Source organism: Cebus imitator, unplaced genomic scaffold, assembly GCF_001604975.1.
Source record: "Cebus imitator isolate Cc_AM_T3 unplaced genomic scaffold, Cebus_imitator-1.0 Scaffold211, whole genome shotgun sequence".
Taxonomy (NCBI): Eukaryota; Metazoa; Chordata; class Mammalia; order Primates; family Cebidae; genus Cebus; species Cebus imitator.
In genome coordinates, this window is record NW_016107526.1 from 2504287 (window position 1) to 2529581 (window position 25295).

At 40.2% G+C, this 25295-nt stretch overlaps 1 protein-coding gene across 2 annotated transcripts in view; it reads left to right on the forward strand.

Annotated features, from left to right (window-relative positions):
• Positions 1–25295, forward strand: part of LOC108317878 (regulator of G protein signaling 7 binding protein) — a 110331-nt gene that overhangs the window by 77820 nt on the left and 7216 nt on the right. The window contains exons 4-5 of one of the 2 annotated variants that reach the window (XM_017548583.2): positions 13761–13908; positions 17714–17786. In XM_017548583.2, the coding sequence (XP_017404072.1) occupies positions 13761–13908; positions 17714–17786 (221 nt within the window). Of the gene's footprint in view, positions 1–13760; positions 13909–17711; positions 17787–25295 lie in introns of those variants that run through there. The other variant, XM_017548582.2, reaches the window with a different exon arrangement.

Genomic DNA, 25295 nt, shown 5'->3' on the forward strand with positions numbered 1-25295 from the left:
AACACAGAGAAACCCCGTCTCTACTAAAAATATAGAAAGTTAGCCAGGCATGGCGGCATGCGCCTATAATCCCAGCTATGTGGGAAGCTGAGACAGGAGAATTGCTTGAACCCGGGAGTCAGTGGTTGCAGTGAGCCGAGGTGGCACCATTGCACTCTGGCCTGGGTGACAGAGTGAGACTCTGTCTCAAAAAAAAAAAAGTAGGCAGAGAGGAGTCAGGAAGCCTTACTACCATTGCAGAGAAAGGCAGACAAATGCTTCATGCTTCATCTTCATAAAAACAAGAAATGGGGAAGGAAGGCTATGCTAATGTGACTTAAGGCCTTGAGTCAAAATGCATGATTCAGGAAAAATATGTATAGACGTGAAATGAGCAGTCGATTAAGAATTGAAATGTAGGTGATTCCAAATTTTAGGCAAGGTGGTGGAGATAGCAGGAGAAAGCATGGATCAAGAAATTAGTCTCCTTTCCCCAGAATTGATATAAATTCATATAAATATATAGGTATATAAAATATAAATATACATATATTTATTTAATTTCATGTCATATTTTAGCAAAAAGGACCATTTATTCAATAGAAAGAGGTCTGCTTACTGAGATTTAAGATGCCAGACTAGCTTTTACATGATAATATACTCTTAACCAAACAGTGGTACCTCTAGTGAGGCCTCAGGCTGGGGATTGAGCCTGTCTGGATGACCTCACTACATGCCTTCCTTTGAGAAATCAAATAGTTCCCAGGGTTTTAGGGGAATTATGGCTCACGTTCTAGTCTATAACACTTGAACTCTCTTTCTGCATAGAATCTCTGTCTGGTTTATTTCTTGTAATGCTATAATAAAAACTGGAGGCCAGGCACAGTGGATCATACCTGCAATCCTAGCAGTGTGGGAGGCTGAAGCAGGAGGATCACTTGAGTGCAGGAATTTGAGACCAGCCTGGGTAACGTGGTGAGAGCCTGCCTCTACAAAAAATACAAAAATTAGCCAGGTGTGGTGATGTGTGCCTGTAGCCCCAGCTGCTTGGGAGGCTGAAGTAGTAGGATTACTTGAGGTGGGATGCAGAGGCTGTAGTGAGCCAAGATCACGCCACTGCACTCCAGACTGGGCGACACAGCAAGACCCCATCTCAAAATATAAATAAAATAAAATAAAAACTGGTCTTTTAATCCTTTGTGCAAGCTATACTCTTTTCCCTCTGTGTGAGTGCTAAAAGTTTGCCATCCCCTCTTCTTCAGCATTTCTTTTCCATCAAGGAAAAAAAGGGATTGCAACTGAGTCACTAAATTTGGCTCTATATGAGAGACTCTAGTCAATTTTTCATTAGGATGAGATATTGAAACCAAACTGTTTCACATTTACCTATACATTTACTTTGTTTTTATGTCTATCCACCTCCCTGGCTGCCATCAGAAGTTCAGATAGAATCGTGTATATCACTTAGTTTTACTATTGTATTGAGTAGTCATGACATGAGTTTACTCTTCGGAGAGAGGGGGCACACAAGGTCACTGCAGGGGTTAAGAATATAATTTCTTTCTGGGGAAAAACAAGCCTCAAATAACTCAAAAGCTCCTGCAGTAATCTTGAATTTAGTAATGAAGATTCTCCTTCTCTCCCAATTAAGCAACTTATAACTATCTTTCTAGTCCTTAACAATACCTTCAGTGGATTTTTATGTTTATATCATGCACCATGCTTCTGAATTTTTGCTGTCTCATACATCTGATTGGTACAATCTACTTCAAAAAACCTTTACACTTTGCAAGATCATCCTATTGCCAAAGAAATGAAGAAAAATAATACTAAAGTGATTTTCTTTCTTCACAGCCAACAAAATGAAAGCAAATTACAGTAAAGTGAGGTAAAATCCACGTATAATAAAGGCTACTGAGTTATATCAGGTAGCGAGTGGCTCTGAAAAACTGTGTTTGTTTTAAGAAGGTGACAGATGGGAATAATTTTAGTCATCTTGTAGTTTCATATTCTAACACTTTAAGTTGTAGATTGAAGAATCACTTGACAAAGTCCAATTTCTATGTTTATGGTGAAAAATAGTTGTTCTCACTTCTTCACAGTTACTTACGTAGGAAATCTTTTCCCATTACTGAGTCCATGTATCACATTGACCATTAATGCCTGTTTTCTGCCACCAGATGAAAAGCGATTTCATTCCCTTTGTTGGCAGAAAGTGGAGCCAGGTTTCTAAGGGAATTGAATGATCCTGCCATCTTGACCATGGCTTTCCTCTCTCTTGCTTTCTTTTCTCTATTCAAACAGTTACGGCAACAGCCCCATTCTGAAAAGAGCAGAGATGACAAAAAACTCCAATCCAGCTCCCCTTCACATGTGAACTTGCCCTTTCCATCTTTGTTCTCAGTTTACCTTGTTCTGTCAGTGGTCCCCTCTGACTCTACTTGTGCTCTCTGCCATAGCTTACAGCAAAATTGTCCCCAGGTCCTCTGAGGGTACCCCATCCTCCCTTTCTCCCTCTAAGATATGATGGGTTCTTCCCTAAAATGTGCCACCATGGTAAATACAGAGATAAAAATATGTAGAGGAGATTTAATCACAAAAGGAAAAAAATAGAGAAATGTTAAAAGTCGAAAAATCTTAATTCAGAATCTGCCTGGAACTAACAGCTCAAGATGCACTAATGAGAAATTAATGAACCATCTTCTAGCAAAATACAGGATGAACTCAAGACAAAGAATAAAATAGGAGCAGTGAAAACTCCAGTGTATTCAGCATCATATTAAGAAATATAAAGGAGGTGATCCACACCAATAAAAGAAGCCAGCAACATAAAGACAGAAATAGAACATAGCTGCCTTATCTCCTAATGTAATGAGGCAATTGATACTAAAATAGAACAATGGATTAGAAGAAATAAAGCAGAATAAATCTTAGACTATGATTCAGATTCTAAGTGGAAACATGCAGTCATTCTTTGAAGAAATATTTATTGAGTATCTGTCATATGTAAGGCACTGTTCTGGGTGGTGAGAGACTGCAATGAGTAAGACTGAAAAGGTAGGCCAGGTGCAGTGGCTCATGCCTATAATCCCAGTTCTTTGGGAGGCTGAGGCAGCCAGATCTCTTGTGGTCATGAGTTCCAGACCAGCCTGGCCGACATGGTGAAACCCCCATCTCTAGTAAAAAAGCAAAAATTAGCTGCGTGTGGTGGCCGGCACCTGTAATCCCAGCTACTCAGGATGCTGAGGCAGGAGAACTGCTTGAACCCAGGAGGTGGAGGTTGCAGTGAACGGAGATTGTGCCACTGCACTTCAGCCTGGGTGATAGAACAAGACACTATCTCCCAAAAAAAGAAAAAGACTGAAGAGGTTTTGTTTCTTATGAAATATATATTTTAATGCAGAGGGAGAGAGGAGAGAGAGAGACAGAGCAGAGGTAGTGGGAGGGAGAAGAAAGAGAGGAGGGGGAAAGAAAGAATTTAAATAAACAACTTTTCTAAAAGTCTCGAATACTAATAAGTGCAATGCAAACAATTGAAATAGAATGGATGATGATGTAATAGAAAGTAACTGGGTGGCTACTTTGGAAGGGGCAGTCAAAGCTCTCCAAGGAGATAAAATTTAATCTGAGACTTGAACAACAGGAAGGAAACAATTTCATGAACATTGATATTACCAATGACCAGAATATACATGTAGTGTTTGAAGAATATAAAAATAACCAACTTCTGAAACCCAAGGATAATCTAAAGCCTTCTTCTATTCTATCTCCATGTCTTCATATACCAGTGAGTGAGACACTATTTGTCACCTTTAGTCAACGAAGATGTTGGCTGAAGAACAGGATAATAGCAGGCTGGGTGGGGTGGCTCACACCTGTAATCCCAGCACTTTGGGAGGCCAACGCAGGTCAATCACTTGAGGTCAGGAGTTTGAGACCAGCCTGGTCAACATGGCAAAACTGCTTTCTCTAGTAAAAATACAAAAATTAGCCAGGCGTGGCGGTTCACACCTATAATCCTAGCTTCTTGGGAGGCTGAGGCAGGAGAATCATTTGAACCCAGGAGGTGGAGGTTGCAGTGAGCCGAGATTGTGACATTGCACTCCAGCCTGTGGAACAAGAGTGAAACTCTGTCTCAAAAAAAAAGAGTAGGATAACAGTGATAGCAATGATAGTAGCTTCCACGTACTGTGTACCTTCTACTTGCCAGATGCATTATACATATGATCTCATTTTATCCTCAAGTATATTTGCCCCATTTTACACATGAGGAACCCAAAGCTCACTGAGGTAAGTTGCCCAACATCATGCACATTGTTCCCACTACAAAGTTTGTGGTTATTGCCCCACACGAGACCGTTCTTTCTAAGCTATGTTGGAGAAGGGCAGGAGGACATACAGGAGAAATAAAGGATAGTAGCACAGTTAGCTGAATTTTATCTTATTTAATGATTAGTGAGCATATTTCAAAACCCTGCTTAATAGCTAAAATCCATTGTGTATTTAGTTTCTTACCAAAATAACACTAAGTTCAGAGAGTTACCCTCAAGGCTGGAGAGAATTTAAACTCCATAGATCATCTTATTTACAAAATATTTTATATTGGGCAAAAAAGTTTAATTCTAAGAAACTATTATATACAGTAAAGGTAAATAAATAAAATGAAATATTTGAGTGATCCAAAAGGCACATGAGTTAGCCATGACATCCAGTATGGAAAAGTCTGAATTAATTAACTCTAAAGTAAATACATCTTGTACACTGTGCTACTCTATGTTAGGGGCTGGAAAAGGAGCAATCAGAGTCCCATAGGACATCCTTTGAATGTATCTTCTATTGCTTGCTCTTTTCTTGTGGTCCAAGGGGGCTCTGTGCTTCTTACACAGCTACTTGGCACTACCATGAAGGCTGCTACCCTGGGGGCTGTGATGGGACAGCAGTGCCACAAGGAGCCCAGAGGCCATAGGGCAGTGGGGGAAGGGGATGGTTTTCTATCTCTTCTGAATTGGAAAATGTTTATCTCCCAGTGCATGGGAAGAATGGAGCTCTGGGTGTGGTGTAATTATTATTTTTTGCCATGTGTTTTATGGCCCTAAGAATATCTTCTTACTGTTGTGTGGAAAAACCTTTGAAACTACTTTTTAATAAGGGTAAATGACTAACTGAATTAATATAATTTATTTCTAGTTAAGTTACATACTTTTTAGAAACACAAAAGAATAAAAGTGGATTACTTAAAAAAACAGCCCGCATTTCCCCGGTCCTTTTCACAGTGATGGAGTTAAAAATCACCTAGCAATTATGAAAATGCATCAGAGTTAGTATAACTGTTGGGATAAGCATCCATGAATCTGACGTAAGCCATGTTCATTTTGTTGTTCACATTCAGTCAGCATGAAAACTATCCTGAAAGCCTGTTCTGTGCGTAGTATCATAGCAGGTAATGTGTCAGGAGCACAAAAGATGTAGGAAATTTACTCCTGCCACCAAGGAAGTGATAGGGCAGTGATACAGTATCATCCCAGAGAAGATTGGTTTATTTGTTTTGATTCCTGGAGAAATTTACTCAAATAGATAAATTGACTCTACTGGACACTAGAGACCAAACTAAGGATGTCCAAAAAGATACTATCTATGGCAGTACTTCCCATTGTCACTGGCAGGCTGAAGACAGGCAGGAAAGCAAGAAGGAATGGAAAGGGAAGAGAAAAAGTAAAGTAGAATGGGGGAAACACAACTGGAAGAGAAAGGATGGGAGAAATAAGATGTGAAGGAAAGAGGTCTCTAGAGTGGGTGTGATAAAGGACTCCCAGCCCATTCCTCTGGTGCCTGTGCTGAGGACATCTGAAGCTGAGAGTGCTCTATTGCACCCCTGAGACTGCCCCCTAGTCAGATGTGTTTTTGTTTCTCCTGAATGACCAGCAATTTCTCACGAATGTAAGAATAACCAGGATTCCAATTTGTTATGTGCTTCATGGGTGGTTTCCCTTAAATTTTCCTCAAACATGCCTATTATATTATCCATAAACAAACTAAAAATACATGGAAATCCCCAAGGAGCTGAAGGCTAAGAGCTTTGCAAGACTCTAAGGAAAGTAGCCAAGTTTTTGATGTCCTAGTTCTAAACAATGATTCAACCAGCATGGTATGATTTTAAGGTGCTCTAAGGGTTCTCTTCCTCCCCTACCCCCATCCCCTCCTGAGAAAATATTTGTTCACTGAGGCCTGAAATTGAATTTTCAGGGGATGGAGTTTTTCATTTCATAATAAGAAATGATTTCAAATGTACATCAACTCCCTTGGGCAAAGCAAAACATTGACTTGAAGTCACCATTTGGAGGCACAGGTTGACCTCTTTTCCAGGAAGAGGGCAGAGAGCCCACCTGATATGTGAAAACAAGTGCTCAGTTCTGAGGATAACCTGTCAAAGCGGGGGATGCTGAGGATACAGAACTCAAATGGGCCACTTTCCAGGTTTGGATGACTCTGCTGCCTTCTTAAGTGGCTCAGAAGAATATGAACTGACCCTGCGAACCTCTTCAGTCTCATATCTCACCAGTAATCCCTGCCTCACCTACCCTTATACCCTGACCTACCCAACTCGAGCCATCTTGAACTACTTTGAGGAACATCAACTTGCAGGTTCCTTCCAGTTTTTTCCTCTGCCTGGGACATATGACCCATCCTACCTCACCCTACCCCTGTCCCTTTCACTTGGCCCATCCCTATACTTTTTTGGGGTCATAACTTAGATAACTTATGAAGGTCATAACTTTCTTCAGATTTTTCTCACCCTCCAAGCTATAACTTATGAAGGTCATAACTTTCTTCAGAAAGATTTTCCTCACCCTCCAAGCCTGGGCCAACGCCCACTTAATGTGTCTCTCAAGAAATTCCATGATACTAATAATGGCACACGGTACATTGAGAGGTGGTTGCCTGGTTTCTTACCTGTTGTCCTCTCTAGACTTTGATCACCATGAGTATGTTCACCGTTGTATCCCCAGCACCTAGCAGAGTGCCTGGAGCAGAGTAAAGTTTCAATTAATTGTTATTGAATAAGTGAATGAACTGCTTTTGTTCTGTATCTGTTGTCAAAAGTAAGAGAGTATACTTAGACGAAAAGTTTATCCAGAGATGTTGGACTGAACTTATGCATATATTTTCCTTTCTGGTGAAAATCCACTGAAATAAAGAAAAAACATATAATAAAAGGAATAAATCCATATTAGTTCCTGTATTTGTCAGGATAGGATAACTACTGTATAAGATAACACCAAATCTCAATGGATTAGAACCATCAAATTCATTATTCACTAATGGCGCAGTCCAATGCCAGAGCTAGGTAGAGTGGGCAATGTTGCTCTTTCCATTCTCTGCATTCGTCAAATGGTCAATTGGGGGACAAGGAAATCCTGCAGGATCCTATAGGAGGACTTCTAGGGGCCAGTGTGGAAGAGGCGTACATCATTCATGCTTGGAGTCCATGGGCCATAGCTCTGTCACACAGCCATTTCTAGTAGTAAGAGTAAAAGTAAATAGAGGATAACAAACACAAAACAGTCTCCCACAACCTTGAAAAACAAGGAAGGATGACTTCAACAAACTAGAAATGTTGAGAAATCTGTCAAAGCTAGAAAGCAATTGGGATTACATTGGTGAAAATAAATGAACTGAGGAAACCCTAGCAGACAAGAAACTCAAGAAGAAATTCAAGCAGGAGAAATTTTCTGTGAAAATGAGATCAATTCCAGAGATTCTTCAAACTCAGAGTCAACAAATGCAAATCATGGGAAAGATTGCTGGAAATGCTGTCAGGAAAATTCATGTTTGAAATTGTATTAAGGAAAAGCTGGTCTACCCCACACTGAGCGGCAGAGACTATCAGTGCTTGCCCCAGGAGGACACCTAGTGTGAGTGTCAGGACTGGGCAGCAAAGCAGAAAAGAGTATAAAATAAATCTGAGCCTCCACAAGGACAGCTGCAGAAGAAAAAGAAAGTGAGCACATGACTATAGTGCTTTTTCCAGACTAAATTGCTCAATATATTTCACTGGTGTTGGAGTTGTAAACAGGAAACTTAGATCAGGCACGGGGCCAAAACCAGGCAGGATACCCAGGTACCCTCTTTGGAGATGGGAAACTCTCACACCCAGAAGAAATGCTTTACACACATATCATCCAGCCACACACCCTGTCCCTTCTCCATCATCACCAGAAGAAGGACATTGTTATAATAATGGGGAGACAGAGGTCCTGAAAAACAAATTTGAATAGACATTCAGGAATGACAATATTTTTAAGAAAAACAAACACTATAAAAAGAAAATAAAATACAACAAATGACCAATACTTGAACAAACTTTTAAAGTGATAAAAATTTAAAATATATGTGATCAATATATGCAAAGAGATTTATGAGTGCAAATTCATAAAACAAGTTTTGTCTTTAACATAAAGGAAGTAGCCAAATTTGTTGGAAGTAAAAATGTTATCAATCAAATAAAAATAGATGGGTTAATTAGTGTTGGGAGACAATTCTCCATTGGTCTCTCACATTCTGTACATCTTGCAAAAATAAGGCACTGACTGTCCTTTATTTTACCCTATCTTTTCAAGGATGTTTATTTAGGAAATGCCTTGGAAAACAGAGACAGTGTTTCTTCCAGAGCAAGGCATGCTTACTATTCAGTACAATGAAAATGTTTCCCTCTTCAGCAAAGGGCAGACATTCTTATAAAAGACACAGCATCCCTAAGCTCAGGGTTCTCCCCTCCTGTCATACAGCCCAGTGTGAGTGCAAGTACTGTTTGGCCCTTTTGCACCTCACTGTGGGAATTAGGACTCAAAAAACCAGCACAAATGCTGATCCTCTGGCTATTGCTGTTCTGTGAGTAATAAACAACCTTTGTATCTGACCCGGAAATCTCATGTCTTCTTCCAGCATCCATGAAACTACAATAGCCTAATTTGCAAGCAAGGTGAAATCTCAAGGAGTTCAAGGCTGCAGTGAGCTATCATCATCACTGCACTTAAGCTTGGAAGACACAGTGAGACCCTGTCTCAAAAAAAAAGAGTAAATGCAGTGCATAATCCCTAAATGGACCCCTCATTTTAAAAGAGATGAGAAAGTATTTTATTGAAACCATTGGGGAAATTTAAATATAGACTATATATTAAATAATAGTATAGAATCAAATTGTATTGAACCATATTTAATCAAAGTTTAAAAAAATTTGGTGCATCCCTAAGTATAGATAAAAGAGAAAAGAACAATGTCATACTAGTTATTAGAAAAACTTAGTTTGAAAATGAATTTATATATCCAGCCAATTAGAATCTAAGTGTGAGCACCAAGGGAGAGAGAGAGTAAAAGAAGAAAATGTATTTTTGGTCATGTAAAAACTAAGAAATTTTGTATTCTACAGGTCTCCTCTGAAGTAATTAGTCAAGTATATGCTTCCAAAAATAAAAACTGAATTCGAGAAAGAGGAAGATATGTTTGAAATCCAAGAAAAGGTGGTAAACAAAGAAATCAGGAGCCATAAATAAACAGCATTAGGGTATGAAACAGTTACAAGGGAAAACCATATTCAACTTTCTACTATTAAAAATGTTGTCAGTGGATGGTTTTCTAGGACGAATGAATTATCGAAATTAACTTAAGAAGAGAAAAAATTTTAAATAAACCATTAAACCTAGACAATGCTTAAAAAGTAATCAATGATTCATGCTTTAATAAAGATCAAAGTCTCACATGATAGTAATTTATAGTTTTATTGCAGTGGATTCAAAATTTCAGTGGAAAAAGTACACTGAAGGAGAACTTTCTCTACCAAATACTAAAAACATAATAATTAAAATGTCGTGGAATTGACACAAGGATAAACAAATAAATAGATAAATATAAAATAAAATAAAATAGCATATCCAGAAATAAACCCACATTTATGTGGGCACTTAATAAATTAGAAAGAGCAAAGTCAATAGAAAAGTCAGTAGATGCTGTTGGGGCAATTGGCTCTTCATTTGAGCTAAAAATTTAGATTCTTATATCATACCATACATAAAAGTAAATTACAGATGAATTACAGAACTGAACATTTCAAAGCTGTGCAAGTATTAGAAGAAAATATAGGCAAGACATAATACCAAAAGACATAAAAGAATAGATGAACAGCTTTGACTATACAAATTTAACTTTTGACAAAATACATTGCAAACAAAATTAAAAGACATGACAGAGTAAGAGATATAAACAGTATATTATAGCAAACAATCAGTACCCATTATATGGAGAGAAGCCCTACAAATCAATAAGAAAGGCAACCCATTGTTTAAATGGGAACTGATACAAATAGAAAATGTAAAGAACAAACAAAGGTGGTCAATTAAACATGGGAAAATAAATTTTTACCTATGTAACAAACCTGAACCTGTACCCCTGAACTTAAATTCTTTTAAAAAACAAAGTAGAAAACAAAAAAGAAAAGAAGTTTAACCTCAGTACAAACAAAGTAAATGAAAAATAAAAGTGCAATGAGATTCTATTTCCTCCCCATTAGGTCAGCAAAAATTAAATGTTGATAATATGAAGTGCTGGAAAAGAGGTGGGGAAATGGGCCCTCTGGTTTATCACTGGTGGACGTAAAGTATAAATTAGCATAGCCTTTTCAGAGGCCAATTTGGCAATATATATTAAAACGTAAAATGTGCGTACATATACTTTGTCTCAGTATTCTGCCTCAAAGGATCTGTTTTATATTGGCATATTGTGGAAAAAGAGAAAAATTACAACCTAAATTCCTTATTATGGAAGACTGCCCATCCATTAGAAAGCAGTCCATAAATTAAAATGCACTAACATGAAAATATCTCTAAGCCAGACTACAGTAGCAAAGCAGATTGTGTAACATATATAGTATAATTACATATTTTGATGCTGTGTGTCTATTGAGATCCTACTGTGTGTAAGCCTTGGTCTTTTGCAGTAGACTTACAGAATTGAAGAAGACAGGTATAATTATTGACTTTACAGAGTTTATCTACAAAGTTTGGAAGTGAGAGATGAATGTGGGGCTGGGAATGGCAAACAATAAACTAGTAACCAAATACATAAGCAAGATCATTTCTGATAGAGGATCTTTCTATGAAGGCAATAAACAGGTAATGTGGTGAAAAGGGATCCTAACATAAAGTCCAGTACTATTGGTAAATGAGAGCAATTATACTTCACTTGCAGAGTAAACATGACACCACATACATTCTGGAATTGAAAACCTTTTAAATCCATATTGATCTTTTCTATCTTTTAAGGCATGTTAGCTAAGAAGATACTATATCAAACTTCTGCTGAGATTTTGTGAGCTCACAGAAACCCCTAAACTGAGGGCCAACATTCATGGTTTCCATTCTGGTTCAGCTACTTTAGCAGAGTTAGATCTAAAAGTCACTGAAAATAGGAAAAGTAGTTATTACCTCCCTTCACAAGCCCATAGGGCTGTTTCAGGATCTTTGAAATCCTTAAAATGATGCTTTACTTTGAAAAAGTTACGGAAAGGCATTTGTCTTGTAAGTAGCAGAATAATCGCAGGTGGTAAGTATAATCAAAAGTTTGTCAACTAGATTCCATTTATGGCTTTGCATGTAAAAGGTTTAATATGAGGGAGGTGGAGAGAGGACTCCAACCAGGAATATCACATTTCCCACTGTCCTCCCTTGTCTCCATTGGGATAAAAGCTTCAGGCTCTTATCCTGGACCACAGGACAGGGAATAATATGGCCCCAAAGCCCATGAACCAGAGAATTCTGGTGAATCTTCTTCCCCTCCTCCTCTTTGATGCCCAAACCATAATCCATTCCCCAAGGCATTTCCAACCCACAGGAGTGTAACAGAAGCCTTCAGGTTTTGAAAAGCAGAGGACTGTTTTGGGGAGCCCTGTTTTTGCCCCCTCCCCTTAGCTACCCCTGTTCAGACTCACATCCTAAGGCTGACCCTGCCTAGAGATATGTGGCTGGTAGACTCACTGCAGTTGCCGTACTCTGCCAGGAGGCAAAATGCAAATGCTTTTAAGAGGTCAATGCCCTCCAACTGTGAAATGGTAATGTGCTAAATTATGTGCTTAATTAACATCCCTGCAAGAGCATACCATAAAATTGGAAAAACAATTCCTCAGGCAAGTCCCATCATCCAGGATCAATGTGCATAAAGCACACAAGAAAGGATCAAAATTTCTCATCAGTAAACTTGTACATGTGCTCTAGCTGAATGTCCAGAAGTTGATTTCTACTATAGGTTGGTGAAAGGCATACAACCAATTAATTGCTTCGCTCTTTCTCCTTGTGCTATTACCACATGGGTTAGAAACTGCAGGATGAGATTTTTGCTACTTCCCTCCAGCAGGAATCCAAGGAAAAAACTTCCTGTTAGATTTTACCGTGAGCAGCCATCCTCTTCACAAGTTTGTATGTTTCATTTTTTCGTTAGTTTTCTTGTTAATGCAAAACAATCACAGCAGGATTAGGAAAACTGAGCTAAGAGGTGAGCTGATACAGCCACGGCCTCAAGAATGTTAAATGATACGGGCTGTAAGAGTTGCTTAACAACTAGTCTGGAGTTATATCTACATGATAAAAATAAAACTGGATAAAGGAAGAAAAAACTATATATAATAGTTATCCTTTTTCCAGACTACATAATGTTATACAACAGCTTTGTAATTATTTGTATAATGTTTTTGTTGTTTAACTCTAGCACTGTAAGCTCCTGAGACACTTTCTTTCACCTCTTTATCTCTAGCATCAATCCCAGTGCTGGTAGCTGACACTCAAGATATATTTGTAAATAAATGAATGAATGAGTGAGTGAATGAACAAATGATTAAGCCAGGTTTAAAATTCAGTTCTCAGGCCTCATTGACCATTTCCATGGTACTAGGATACCCCCTGTGAATGCACAGATTTTCAAAAAAGAATAAAAGACATTCAGAGATTATGCCTAGGCCATAGACCACAACTTTCTATGTAATTTCATATAAATTTATGGCTGAACCAGTTTGAACATTTGTTTCTAGAAAGTACTGATTTATTCACTTGAGGTCAATCATGGTAAATACAAGTCTTAGTGGGTATGCAGTGCATTGCTGTGGACGGCTACCCAGCACATGATGTTCACACTTGAGTTGATGGTACTTTATGGTCTCGGCAGTGTAAGGCTGAATCAAGGTCGGGCTCTCTTCTCATAGAAGATGTGCTGAAGGAGACTGGAGAGCCAAGGAATTGGAAGGCAGCTGCATGATCCCTGCTGCAAGCTGAGAGGGCCAGTGTTTAGAATCAGAGAAAACAGCAGGGGATCTCATTCTTTCTGCTGGGTGTCACCTGTTCCTGGCCCTTTTACCTGCCCCTGCATCGAAGCACTAAAAGCCAGTAGATTTCACAAGCTAATTTCCTCCTCCTGAGCTAACTTAATCTAATTCACTAAGAATGGGATATAAAACACTAATAATCTACCAAAGACAGAGGCCTTAATTTTATCTTGATTTTTAGGTTGCACTGACCTCATGCTGTCTTTCCAGAATGTTGTGAAGACATGCCATACATACACACACAAACACACACACTCATACATGTATATATAATTATTTTATTACTAAGAAAGTTGTGAGGGCTAATGGAGCATTTGACTCAATGTATAGCCAACCTTTGCAATGACATCCTGTGTATAGAACCTGCATTTATGAGTTCTTATTCCTCTTCTCTTTACCAACACCCTCCCTCTCTTAGGAAAGGAACTTGGTGGAGGAACCAAGAGTTTGGATTGCAAAATTGAGGAAAGTGCTGAAACACCTGCCCTAGAAGACTCCTCATCATCCCCCATAGATAGTCAGCAACATTCCTGGCAGGTTTCCACAGACATTGAGAACACTGAAAGGTAAGTGGGAAGTTACCCTGAATAGGCTGCCAATCCTCCTCCAGCTAATGCTCTTAGGAGCCACAGAGAGACAAGGTTTTCTAGTTCAGACTCAAAAACAGTGCTTTCTTTGGTGTGCCAGAGGAGCAGAGTGCTGGCAGGGACCCTGAAGACTGCCTAATCTGCAGACAAGAAAACTGAGACAAGAGAGGGTAAGCAGTCCAAATCCTGCGGAGGAACACTAGCAGCACCCACAGTAGGCGCAGGCTCCCAGGCCTCTGCTTCTCCCACTCCAACACATTGTATCTCTGTGGAAAATGAGAACAGTGTGCTGCCTTGGAGGGGAGAAAGTCTACATGTTGTCACAGTTCACCTACTGGGCTGGTGCCCAAAATTCCCATTTGTTTAAGGGAGAAAATCCAAAATTACACAAAGATGCCTCCAGTAGAGTCTCAGATTTCAGGTATATGGAACAGCCTGCTTAGCTGCCATTCGGGGGCTAAACCTTCTGTCCATTTCACAAAGGGCTTTTCCCAGGGCCCCCTTCCCTTACTCTCCATAAGGTGGCTGGTGGCCCCTCAGTGGTCAAAGCAAGTTAATGCATTGTCTTAACTTCAGTAGCTCACTTCTAGAGAGGCAGTTTATTTCCTGAAAAGAAGAGACTCTACAGTAATTTTGTTTTATTTTGGAAAAGAGAGTAATAATAATATTATAATAAATACCTTTTCCTATCTAGATGCTAAAAATGACATTTTGTGAGGCAGTAAGATAAGGCTCTTGTTTATTTGCCTTTACACTGATATCTGTGCCCTTTGCTACTAATGTCCCCAGAGCTCGCACCAAGCAGCTAAATGAATACTGGGCAGTTCCACTGAGTGTTCTGTGTGTATGAGGTTGAGTCACTGACAAGATAATGAACATTTTATTTTTTTTATTTTTAGAAATATAACACACAATGGCATTTATAGCCATTGTGGTTCTACTTTCAGATTGTAATATAATTCTAAAGCTAATTACCAAATTTCTATGTTTATAGAAAATTGGAACATGTGGTAATTATGTGCTATTAATAAAACTTGGATTTTGTATAAGCTTGGAATACAACAATTCAAACAATAAAGCTGTTTGGCACAGTTTGATTGCACTATAGACAAATGATGAGGGACTGATTTATCTTAATTTATAAAATAGAAAATTCTTAGCTCTGTTCTTAGGGAAAAAAAATATATCTGCTGAAATGCCATATCAGGGCATAAACCATCAGCAAAGCCATTTTCCTTTGCAAACCTTGGACAGCAGCTGTATCTAAGCCTTATAAGCTTATAAGAAGGGATGGTGGTAAGAGTAGGATAGTTATGGCCCAGTGTTGGCAATGGTTCAGTTCAGCCTGAAAGCCCAGATTCTGGTCAAAGGAAATGGAAGTAGGCACAGTGGACCTGGTCTGGGATGTGGCTAACTCAGTTCTCCTTGGCTCTCTGCCTTGAGAGATCATGGGTCTCAAACTGGGCTATACAGTTAAGTCATCATGAGGGAATGTTTAAAATACTGATCGCTTGGTGCCACTATAAGGCAACTGAATCAGACTCTGTTGGGGTGGGACCTGGGCTTAAGGTGATTCTCCTGTGCACAGCCAAGTGGAGAATGGGTGCTTTATTAGAGGAGACCTTGCCTCAATCCCCCATGTTGCATTCCTAGCCCTTTCTCACCGATTCCAACTGCCTTTGAAATCTTAAATGAAAACAGACTGTGCTTTGCATTTGTGGATGTGGGGCCCTGTTTCCTTTCTCCTGCCCTCCTCTCTCACCTGATCAGCATGCAGCCCATAGACACATCCTCACACCTCACACCCATGGGAGTGGATTTGGAATGGTCTGTTTTTTGTTTTTTGAGACGGAGTCTCGCATTGTCATCCAGGCTATAGTGCAGTGGCACAATCTTGGCTCACTGCAATCTCCACGTCCTGGGTTCAAGTAATTTTCCTGCCTCAGCCTCCCAAGTAGCTGGGACTACAGGCATGCACCACCATGCCCAGCTAATTTTTTTTGTATTTTTAGTAGAGACAGGAGTTCACCATGTTGGCCAGGATGGTCTCGATCTCCTGACCTCATGATCCACCCACCTCGGGCTCCCAGAGTGCTGGGATTACAGGTGTGAGCCACCGCACCCAGCCGGAATGTTTTTACAGGTATATTTCTGCAGATCCTCAAGGCTGCTTTCCCTTTTTTTTCCCAATCACTTATTACTGAGACTTGAGTTACTCTTCACATATCAGTCAATACTTGAAAAGGAGCCCCCATGAGGTCTCCAGAATTACCCTAAGAAAGTGGTCCTCAAACCGTGCTCAACAGAACAGTAGTGTTTTGTGAAGCGGACTGAGGGGTTTCATACCTAAAATTAAATGGTGACTGTCTTTCCTCAGATGCCAGAAGAAAAATAAATGAGTACAATTTCTTCAACTTTAGGATGATCTTCCCCACAAAACTTTCCTAAACCCATGGTACCTGCCAATGCTTACCTATCCTCAGTTAATTAAAAGATGCATCTGCTTTTTGTACCAAATTATGTTCCTGGCTGTTTTAAATGAAATCTGCCACTGCATCCTGTGGTTTCAAGTGCACTGTCTTCAATGCACAACTACCTGGACATGGGTAGGAACCATTGTGCCAAGGGTTTCACAAGGTCAGTTCTCCCCTACCTTAGACTAGAAGCCTCCTGAGAAGGCTTCCTGCTTTACAGTTCGGGAGTTTTATGACCACGTATGCTCTGAGATGAGGGAAGATATTGGATGTGTGCAGTGGCACGGCATGCTGTGAGCTGAAGTCAGGAAGTGTGGAGGGACGGGTCCCTGCTAGAGGAAGGCCCAGCTGTCCCCAGGTGGGGTGGTTTTCCCTCTCTTTCTCATACTGCACCCCCTTCTGTTTCAGCCATTGTAAGGAGTTCTTCTCTGGAAGTTTTAGAATTTGTTACTCTTTTGTTATTCCAAGTCAATTTAATAAGTGTTGGCCCTGGTGAATGCTTAATACCTGAGTTACACTGAATTCTAATCATGGTAATAAGAGACTTTTAAAACCAAGCAGAAGATGGAATTGGAGCCCATTGTCTTCAATGAAGCAACTTAGAAAACCAAATAGCACAAGTTCCCACTTAGAAGTAGAAGCTAAATGGTGGGTACACATGGACATGGGGTATGGAATGATAGACATCAGAGACTCAGAAGGGTGATAAGGTATGGGTGATGAGAAAATACTCAGTGGGTAAAATGCACATTATTGGGGTGATGGATGCACAAAAAACACAGACTTCACCACTATGCAATATGTCAAGGTTACAAAACTACAGTTGTACCCCTTAAATTTATACAAATTTTGAAAAACAAGCAAATAACAGCAAGTGAATATACACAGCCATTATAGTCCTCTGACCATAAAGCCTGGATAGCACCATCACCCATTCCTCAAGTTTGCCCTGTTGCTCCAGTTGTACATCCTTGGCCTCTCTTTATAAAGCTTAAGCACTGTCCTCGTGACCAATGGCTCTTCTCTGATCTCAGCCAGGTCAGACTAGAGGCAGAGATGAGGGCTCCTACAGAAGAATGCCCTGTAGAAATGTTTGGCAGAGTAGCTCTCATTTTTTCCTGAGCCAACCCATCTCAGATTTTTTTTTCTTGTAAAAGCAAAATAAATTCAATATTTGCCTAGTACAAACTAGAGCTAGTACAATTAGACACAGACTCTCATCCTTCAGTTGTCTCATAGAACAGATTGTTTGAGATTTCGTTTTGAAAATTTACAACTGATTATTCTGTCTTTTTATCAACTTTACAGAGACATGCGAGAAATGAAAAACCTTTTAAGCAAACTCAGGGAAACTATGCCTTTACCACTGAAAAATCAAGGTAAGTCTTGTCATTTCTCTTTGAGGCAGAGGGTGTTTTTGATGGGAAAACCTTGGGAATTGTTTCCTGGAAATTAAAGCATGTGTCTTACACAAACAGTAAAAGACATTGAGCATTCATTTGTCTTTCCTCAAATAGATATCAAAATGAGGCTAGAGACTCTGGTGAACACAGCTTGCTCTGAGGGGGCCCGAGATACATTCTGACCTTAAAACAAACTCTTCCTCCACTGGCCCTGTTACTCACTGTGGAAAGCACCATTGCAGGCACAGCAAGAGACTTAAGAACACTTTCAAAGGAAGATCTCTGCCACCCACTTGTGTAATTATCTTTAAAAAGTAATCCAAAAAATTAACATATATTGAGAACTTACAGCATGCCACTATTCAAAATACTTTGAATGTATTTTGAATAGTGGCATGCTGTAAGTTCTCAGTACATATTAATACTTCTCAATATATGCATTAACTTATTTAATTCTAAACAACTTTGAGGGAAATGCTATTAGTGTTTCCCAATTTACTAGAAACTGGTGCACAGAAAGGTTAGCTAACTTGGCCAAGGTCACACAGGCTGTAAGTAGAAAAGCTGGGATGTGAATTCAGGCAGTCTGTCTCCAGAACTATCCTGTGGGAGTGTATGCCCTAACACAGAAATGAGAGGGCTAGAATGAGGGAAAGTCCTCTGCATGCCTTTGAAACTATTGTATCCTCAGTATCTGGAGCATTGGGACATAGTAGAATAACACCTGTCACAAACAATGGATGTTTGTTAAATCTGCACCTACCTTCGCAGCCCCAGAGATTGACAGGACCAATAATAAGCACTTACATTAAGCATACATGGCTGGAGCAGCCATAGGTGAAGTATCAACTTCAGAGAGTGGTACAAGAGGTGAATAAAGGCTTCTAGGAGGCAAGAAAGAAACTCCTCTTGTTTTCACTGAGCAAAGCCTGATGGGAGGGAAGACAGGGTGCCACTTGCCTTGAAGCAAGGAGGAGGAGGAGGTGGATTTGGCAGTGGAGCTGGAGGCTCCTCTTGGCTCCAGGAGCAGCTCAGCAGAAGGTGGAGGGGTGGAAGTGAGAACACCAGATGAAGAGGCTGAGGAGTAGTGTGGCCTGAGCTGCACAGGGGTGGAGGTCAGAAAATAAGCAGGGGCTACAGCACATCAGATAACTCAGAACATCCCCTGAAGGGGCTGCTCACCAAGGCCAACTGGCTTGAGCCACAGGTGTAATATTTTAAGAAAGTGGAAAACATGCTGTAGTGATGAGTGACTGCTCTGACCACTACATGGAAGATTGTTGCCAGAAATAAGCACAGTGTTTAAACCAAGGGCTTTGAATTAAGGCTAGCCATGGGTTCAAATGCTGTCTCTGCCACCGTGCAGCTTTGCACCCGGGAACAAACTGTTTAACTTCTGCAAATGTATTTCCTCATCCCTGCAAAGGGGATAATAGTATCACCTACTTCAGAAGTTTCTTGTGGGGATTAAATGAAGCAACGTGTCATATGCCTACTACCAAACTTAGAGAGCAAACACTTGACAAATGCTTTGCTATTATTATTGTTGTCACTGTCATTATTATTATTTACAAGCTGGTCAACCCAGCTTTGCTCAAGAGAACCCCAAATCACCATCAAATACAGGAATCCCTGCTACCACTCACTCTGCAACAGACCATGTGTAGTGTACATGTGAGGCTGGTCTTGAGCCTGCAATTCAAAGCATTGGCCCTGGGACTTTAGATCTGCAGCTCAAGTCTGAAGCTGTCCTCAGTGTCTTCATAGGTTTGGCAAGCCTCCTTCAACAGTAGTACCCTGGCCTCTCGCCCTCCTTCACATTCAGCTTTCCAGGAGGATGGCTGCCCAGGGCCCCCCAGTCTGAATTTCTTTAGGATCTTATTGTCAAAACATGACTCTAACAGGATGAAAACCATTATATTTTAAATCACATCATCCTAAACGTTCCCTCCCCATTTAGTGATCATTCATCCAGCAGTTTTTGACTGTTTGTTAATAGAAAGACAGAAATTTTGTTCTATTTAGTTAGGTAATTTCTAATCATAAAGAATATCATATAAATATTTTATGTGACTTTGTATCACCTTCATACACACAGAAAAAAATTAGAATTGTAATAACATTTTAAAATATAATAATAATAATTGAAGGTTGATATCATGAGTGAAAACATGACTGAAAAGGGAATAGTCCTCAAAGTAAATTATACCCAGGACTTGAACCTTGGATCTATCTGGGAAATAAAAAGCAAAATGCTAGCAAGAACTTATTCAGAAGGAAGTGGTGCAGTAGGATTTTAATAATCAGAAATAACTGAAGTAAAGGATTATGGGAAATTTGAGCTTCTTCCCTGAGGGGAGAAATGGGAACCCTTCACATGCGACAATACATCTCTGTTCTGTATGTGTTTAACATGACCTCACAGCCTACTTAGCTGACCATTGGGGAAGGGGACTGTGTCTGAACTGGAGGATCCAGAGGGAACCTGACGAGTCTCTCTGGGAACATTTTGACAGATGCATACGGCACCTTTAATGAAGACATCATAGATTCTTCTTTCTACGTAGACTGAGATAGACCATAGAGGCTTCCCCAATTCCTTCCTGGAATTCTTTTCAGGTGGTTTATTTATTATACAGGTCTAGGTTAATATGTGCAGAAAATGGTGCAGGGCAAAATGTGGAGAAAAGTATTCCAGTTCTTTTCTGCAGGACCTTATTGTCAAAACATGATTCTAATGGGATGAAAACCATTATAGAAAGCCATCTGTTTTCTAACTGCTTATTTCTTTTCTATTTTTATTCTATTTACATGGGTCTTTAAATGAGAAAAAAGATAAAAGTTACCACTCCTGGTCCCCATTTTTTCCATCTCAACCCCTGACCTATAAAAATGCTGCTGAGTCTCCTATTCTCCAGGCTCCTTCTCAGCCCTCAACTCCAAAACTGTTCCATGTTTATTCAGCATTTAAAGATTTAATCCTACCTTCTCCTCTTTCTACTACAGTCAAAACTCGATTCAACAGCAGTTTACTTTAAATCAACTTTCAGTGGACTCAACAACAGTTTACTTTAAATCAACTTTCAGTGGACTCAACAACAGTTTACTTTAAATCAACTTTCTTATGTAAGAAAGGAAGGTGGCCAAGGGCAGGAATTTTAATGGTTAGTGATTATGCCTTCATTTTTAGACAGTCTTTTCTTTCCCATCCATCCAGTTTAAGACTAGAGGCAAAGAGATGCACAAAAGAACGAGCCACCCTTGCGCAGCTGAATTCCGCCACGGGCTGCAGACAAGGGCCAGATCTCCTGGCTCTCGGCCCGCTGTTCTTTCCACTGCTTCAGCACCCCTCCTGTCCTACATTCTAGGTCACTGGCAGTGCTGTAGGGAGGTTCATTAATTATGATAGTCTCGCTGTGTCAAATGGATTACAAATGGAACCACCTGTGGGGAGCCTGCAAGGTTATTGACAAAGGCTAAAAGGAGATTGGAAAGTGAAGAACAAGCATCTTCTAAATGTATGCTGTTATCAAACAAAACAAATCAACAGAAATAAATTAAGCCTGAAAGACAGTCTCACCTTTTCCAAAATTCTGACTTAATGAATGCTGTGGGAGGTGTTGGTATGTTCACTCTTGCATAGAATTTGGTCGTTGATGCCATGCACAAGAATCAGTCTGGAAGTAGGTAAGTCAGGAACTGACCCAGGCTAAAACGAGTCCCCCTCCTGTGAACAGTATTACGCCAGACTAAATTGAGCTGAGAAATAGTTCTCCCAAACTCATAGCATGCTGCTCCAGTCAGGACCCCCATATCCAGAACCAAACCTGGCTGTGTCAGGCAGAAGAGTTCTCAGATATCTGGCTGAAGAGCACTGGGCAATTATGCCACCATCTAGCATAGAGATGACCTTTTAGGTCCTTCCCCCAAGAGCCTCATAAAGACTGTCTGTGTTTCTAGCTGCTGCCTGAAAGTCATTCTGGGCAGTTTCACTGGTAGTCCCATATCCTTTGCAAATTCTGCAATCTCTTGTCCAGGATTCAGTGTGACATATATAAACCAACCTAATTTCTTAATGTATTACTCTATTATGTTGAGTTCCTACTTATAAATGTGAAATGTCTACTCATGATATCTACTGAAGGAAAAACAGACCTCTCACTCCAGCAGCCTTTGTCACCATCAGTATCAAACATATAATGGTCACCAATGATGTGTCAAGTTCTGTGCTAGGTGCTGGGGATGTCTCTCCCCCACTAAAACCTGTCCCTCACAACAGGAAAAAATTGGATGGGAATCACCTGGGAAACCTTTCCAAATGCCGCATGCCTCTTCTCACACAGATTCTGGTAAAGCCTTCAGGGTTGGGCTGAAAACAACTAGTACATATGCAGACATACACACAGACACACACACATGCACACGCACACACACACACACACGCACACATACACACACACATGCACACATACACACACACATACACAGAGACACAATTGGAAAGATACAGAAATTAGTGCTCACAATATAAAATGCCATAACAGTCAGACGTGGGTTGCTACAAGGTATATTAGATTCTCATCTAGCCCAAGCTTGAATTGAAAATGGGGAATTATTAGGGATTGCTTTTTAGAAGGTATCTGTGCTGAGAATTTTTAGGACAAGTAGCAGTTAGCTAAAGAAAGAGATACAAAAAAGATAGTCTAGGCAGAAGATTCTGGATGTGTGAAGGCATATGGGGAGATGAAAAAGCAAGGATTTTAATGAACTACAAGCCCTTAAGTAGTTAGGAAAGTCTCTAGACAAGAGGCTTAAGAGAGAAAAGAGAAGTAGGTGGACTGTATCAGGTGCCTTAGGCCATGTTAAGAGGATTGGAAGCTACTGGAAGGATTTCATGAGGAGGCAGGTGCAGTAATCCAGGTGAGAAATGCTTAAGATCTTACCTAAGTAGTGGATTGGAGAGGAGGACAGAGAGAATTGGATGTGGTGCATAAGGAGAAGCAGAATCAAGGAAAAAACCCAAGTTCACACTTGGAAAATGGAGTAAATAATGATGTTGGTCACCAAGTTAGAAAAAACACAGGAGTAGTAATAAAGGCAGAGAACAACATTTGGACATGAGGGAACCCTCCGGAGCAGTGCTCAGTGGTTAATAGTGCTGAAGTGAGACATGTGGTATGAGAGGACTGAAATACAGATTTGAGCATCATCAGCATAGTGGGAATTGAAGCTCTACCAACAGTGTGTGCACAGACAAGAGTCCCGGAATACCAAAACATAAGGTTTGAGAAGAAAGAAGAGCAGTGTACAAAGGGGACTGAGATGAAAACTATAAGAGCATTATGAAATAAACCAAAGAAGGTTGCAAAGAAGGAATGGACGGTGGTTAAGCTAAATATGAACTGAAAGTGTCCACAGGATCTAACAAGGTAGTCTCTTGGCAAAAGCAGCTTTCTTGGAATTTTGGGCATGGAAGCCTGGCTAAGGAGGAGGGGAAGTGAATGGCAGATGATGAGCTGGGGCAACCAGGGTAAATTCATTAAGGCTTTTATAAAGAGTTGCTTAAAGAATGGTGGGAAGATGGGATTGGATGCAGATGATGTGCCAAGAGCTGCAGTGATTGTTTATAGAAGCAATGGGAATGTGAGGGAATGCAGAAGCATGTAGCGTCAGAAAAGACTGCGGGGGGAAAATGTTTAATCTCTGAAGGAGGGCTTGCCATTTGTCTAAGGAGGCAGGATTTTTCTGAAAAGAGAAGTGGCAAGTGCAAAGGCAGCAGCCAAAAGAAAGTATAGGCATAGCTAGGGAATTCTAAGTAGTTCTGTGTGGGGTTATCTCCTCCTTCACAAGCCCTTCATTCTAGCCAGACTGGATTGTTCACTTGGACCCAAATATAGGCTGCCCTTGATCACTTCTCTTTATTCACACTGTTCCCTCCATTCAGAATGCCTATCCCCTGCCACTTTCACCAAATGTCCATGTTCTCATTCCTCATGGCCCAGCATGTACACCAGGGCCTCCATGAATCTTCCACAAACATCTTCTTCCTTCTCCTACAAATGGGAGGAATCTCCCCACTTCCCCTGCCTGGAAATTTTACAGCAATGTATTCAGATCTCTCTTATGGTATTTTTCATGAAGCCTCATAATTACTCAAGGAAAGGTCCTTGAGGCCAGGGACCATCTTTCTATTAGGACCCATCTTGGCATTATCCTCAGTACCCAATGTAGAGCCTTGTACTTAGCAGGCCTTCTGTTAATTCAGTGGTTCTCAAAGTGTGCTCTTAGAACCAGCAGGAATGTCTGAGAACTTGTAAGAAATGCTGATTCGCTAGCCCCACCCCAGAGCTACTGATTCCGAAATTCTGGAGGTGGGATCAGCAATCTGTGCTTTAACAAGCCCTCAGATGATGCTGATGCAGCTAATGTTTGCGAACCACTGGGTTACCTGAGGGTCTCTTTTTTCCCCTGGAATAGAAATGTGTAACTGCAGTGTATTGGAAGCATTTCTCATCACTTGTGTAAGTAATATTTTATTAGCAAAATAAATTTGAGCAATGGAGAAGTGGTTTGGGGGAATTGCAGTGTCCCTGGCTTTAGCAGCATTCAAGAATTAAACATTGAGGCTGGGCATGGTGGCTTACTCCTATAATCCTAGCACTTTGGGAGGCTGAGGTGGGAAGATGGCTTGAGGCCAAGAGTCCAAGACCAGGCTGGGCAACATAGTAAAACCCTGTCTCTCCAAAAATAAATAAAAATTTTTTAAATACTATAAAAGAATTAAACATTGAATGACTGAGGTTTGAACTTACTGGTGGCCAAATTTCCTACTTTTTTTTTTTTTAAGTTTCTCCTATGCTTTATTTACTCTGCTTCCCTTTCCACCTTTCATTTTCACATTTAAAACTGTCTTAGGTTATAGTTTTCTGAGAGTGCGTACTTTGGAGAAAAGATGCTAGAAAAGTTTTAATTATAAGCCACATCTAAACAAATTTTTGCAATAAAAATCAAAGGTTTTCTGATAAGGTCAAGTGGATAATTCCAGAAAATTTAGAATGAGTGGGAAACATTCCCTTTTGTTTACATTCTTGCAGCTCTTCTGTTTATTCAGTGGTTCTGAAAGTGTGGTTTTAGGACTAGGAGCAGTATCTGAGAACTTGTAAGAAATGCTGATTCTCTGGCCCTACCCCGGAGCTCCTGAGATAGGCCTTCAGAGACAGGATTTCAATCAATGTGGAGAGACACATTTCCTTGGAGCTGGATGCACTTTAGACCATCCCAGGCATCATTACTGGCTGGTAAATTTCAGCATTTACTGCACGTGTCAGCTCCCCATAGTATAGAAAGCTGCTCTGAATTTCTGCCAAGAATTTCTGAGCTTTTCTATCACCTCAGCCTTAGGTGATGGTCAGACAAGCTCTAAGCAAGGCAAAGGTGTCACAAATGTGCAACAAAGATGCCCAAAACCAGCAGTTGTCCTTAATGGGCA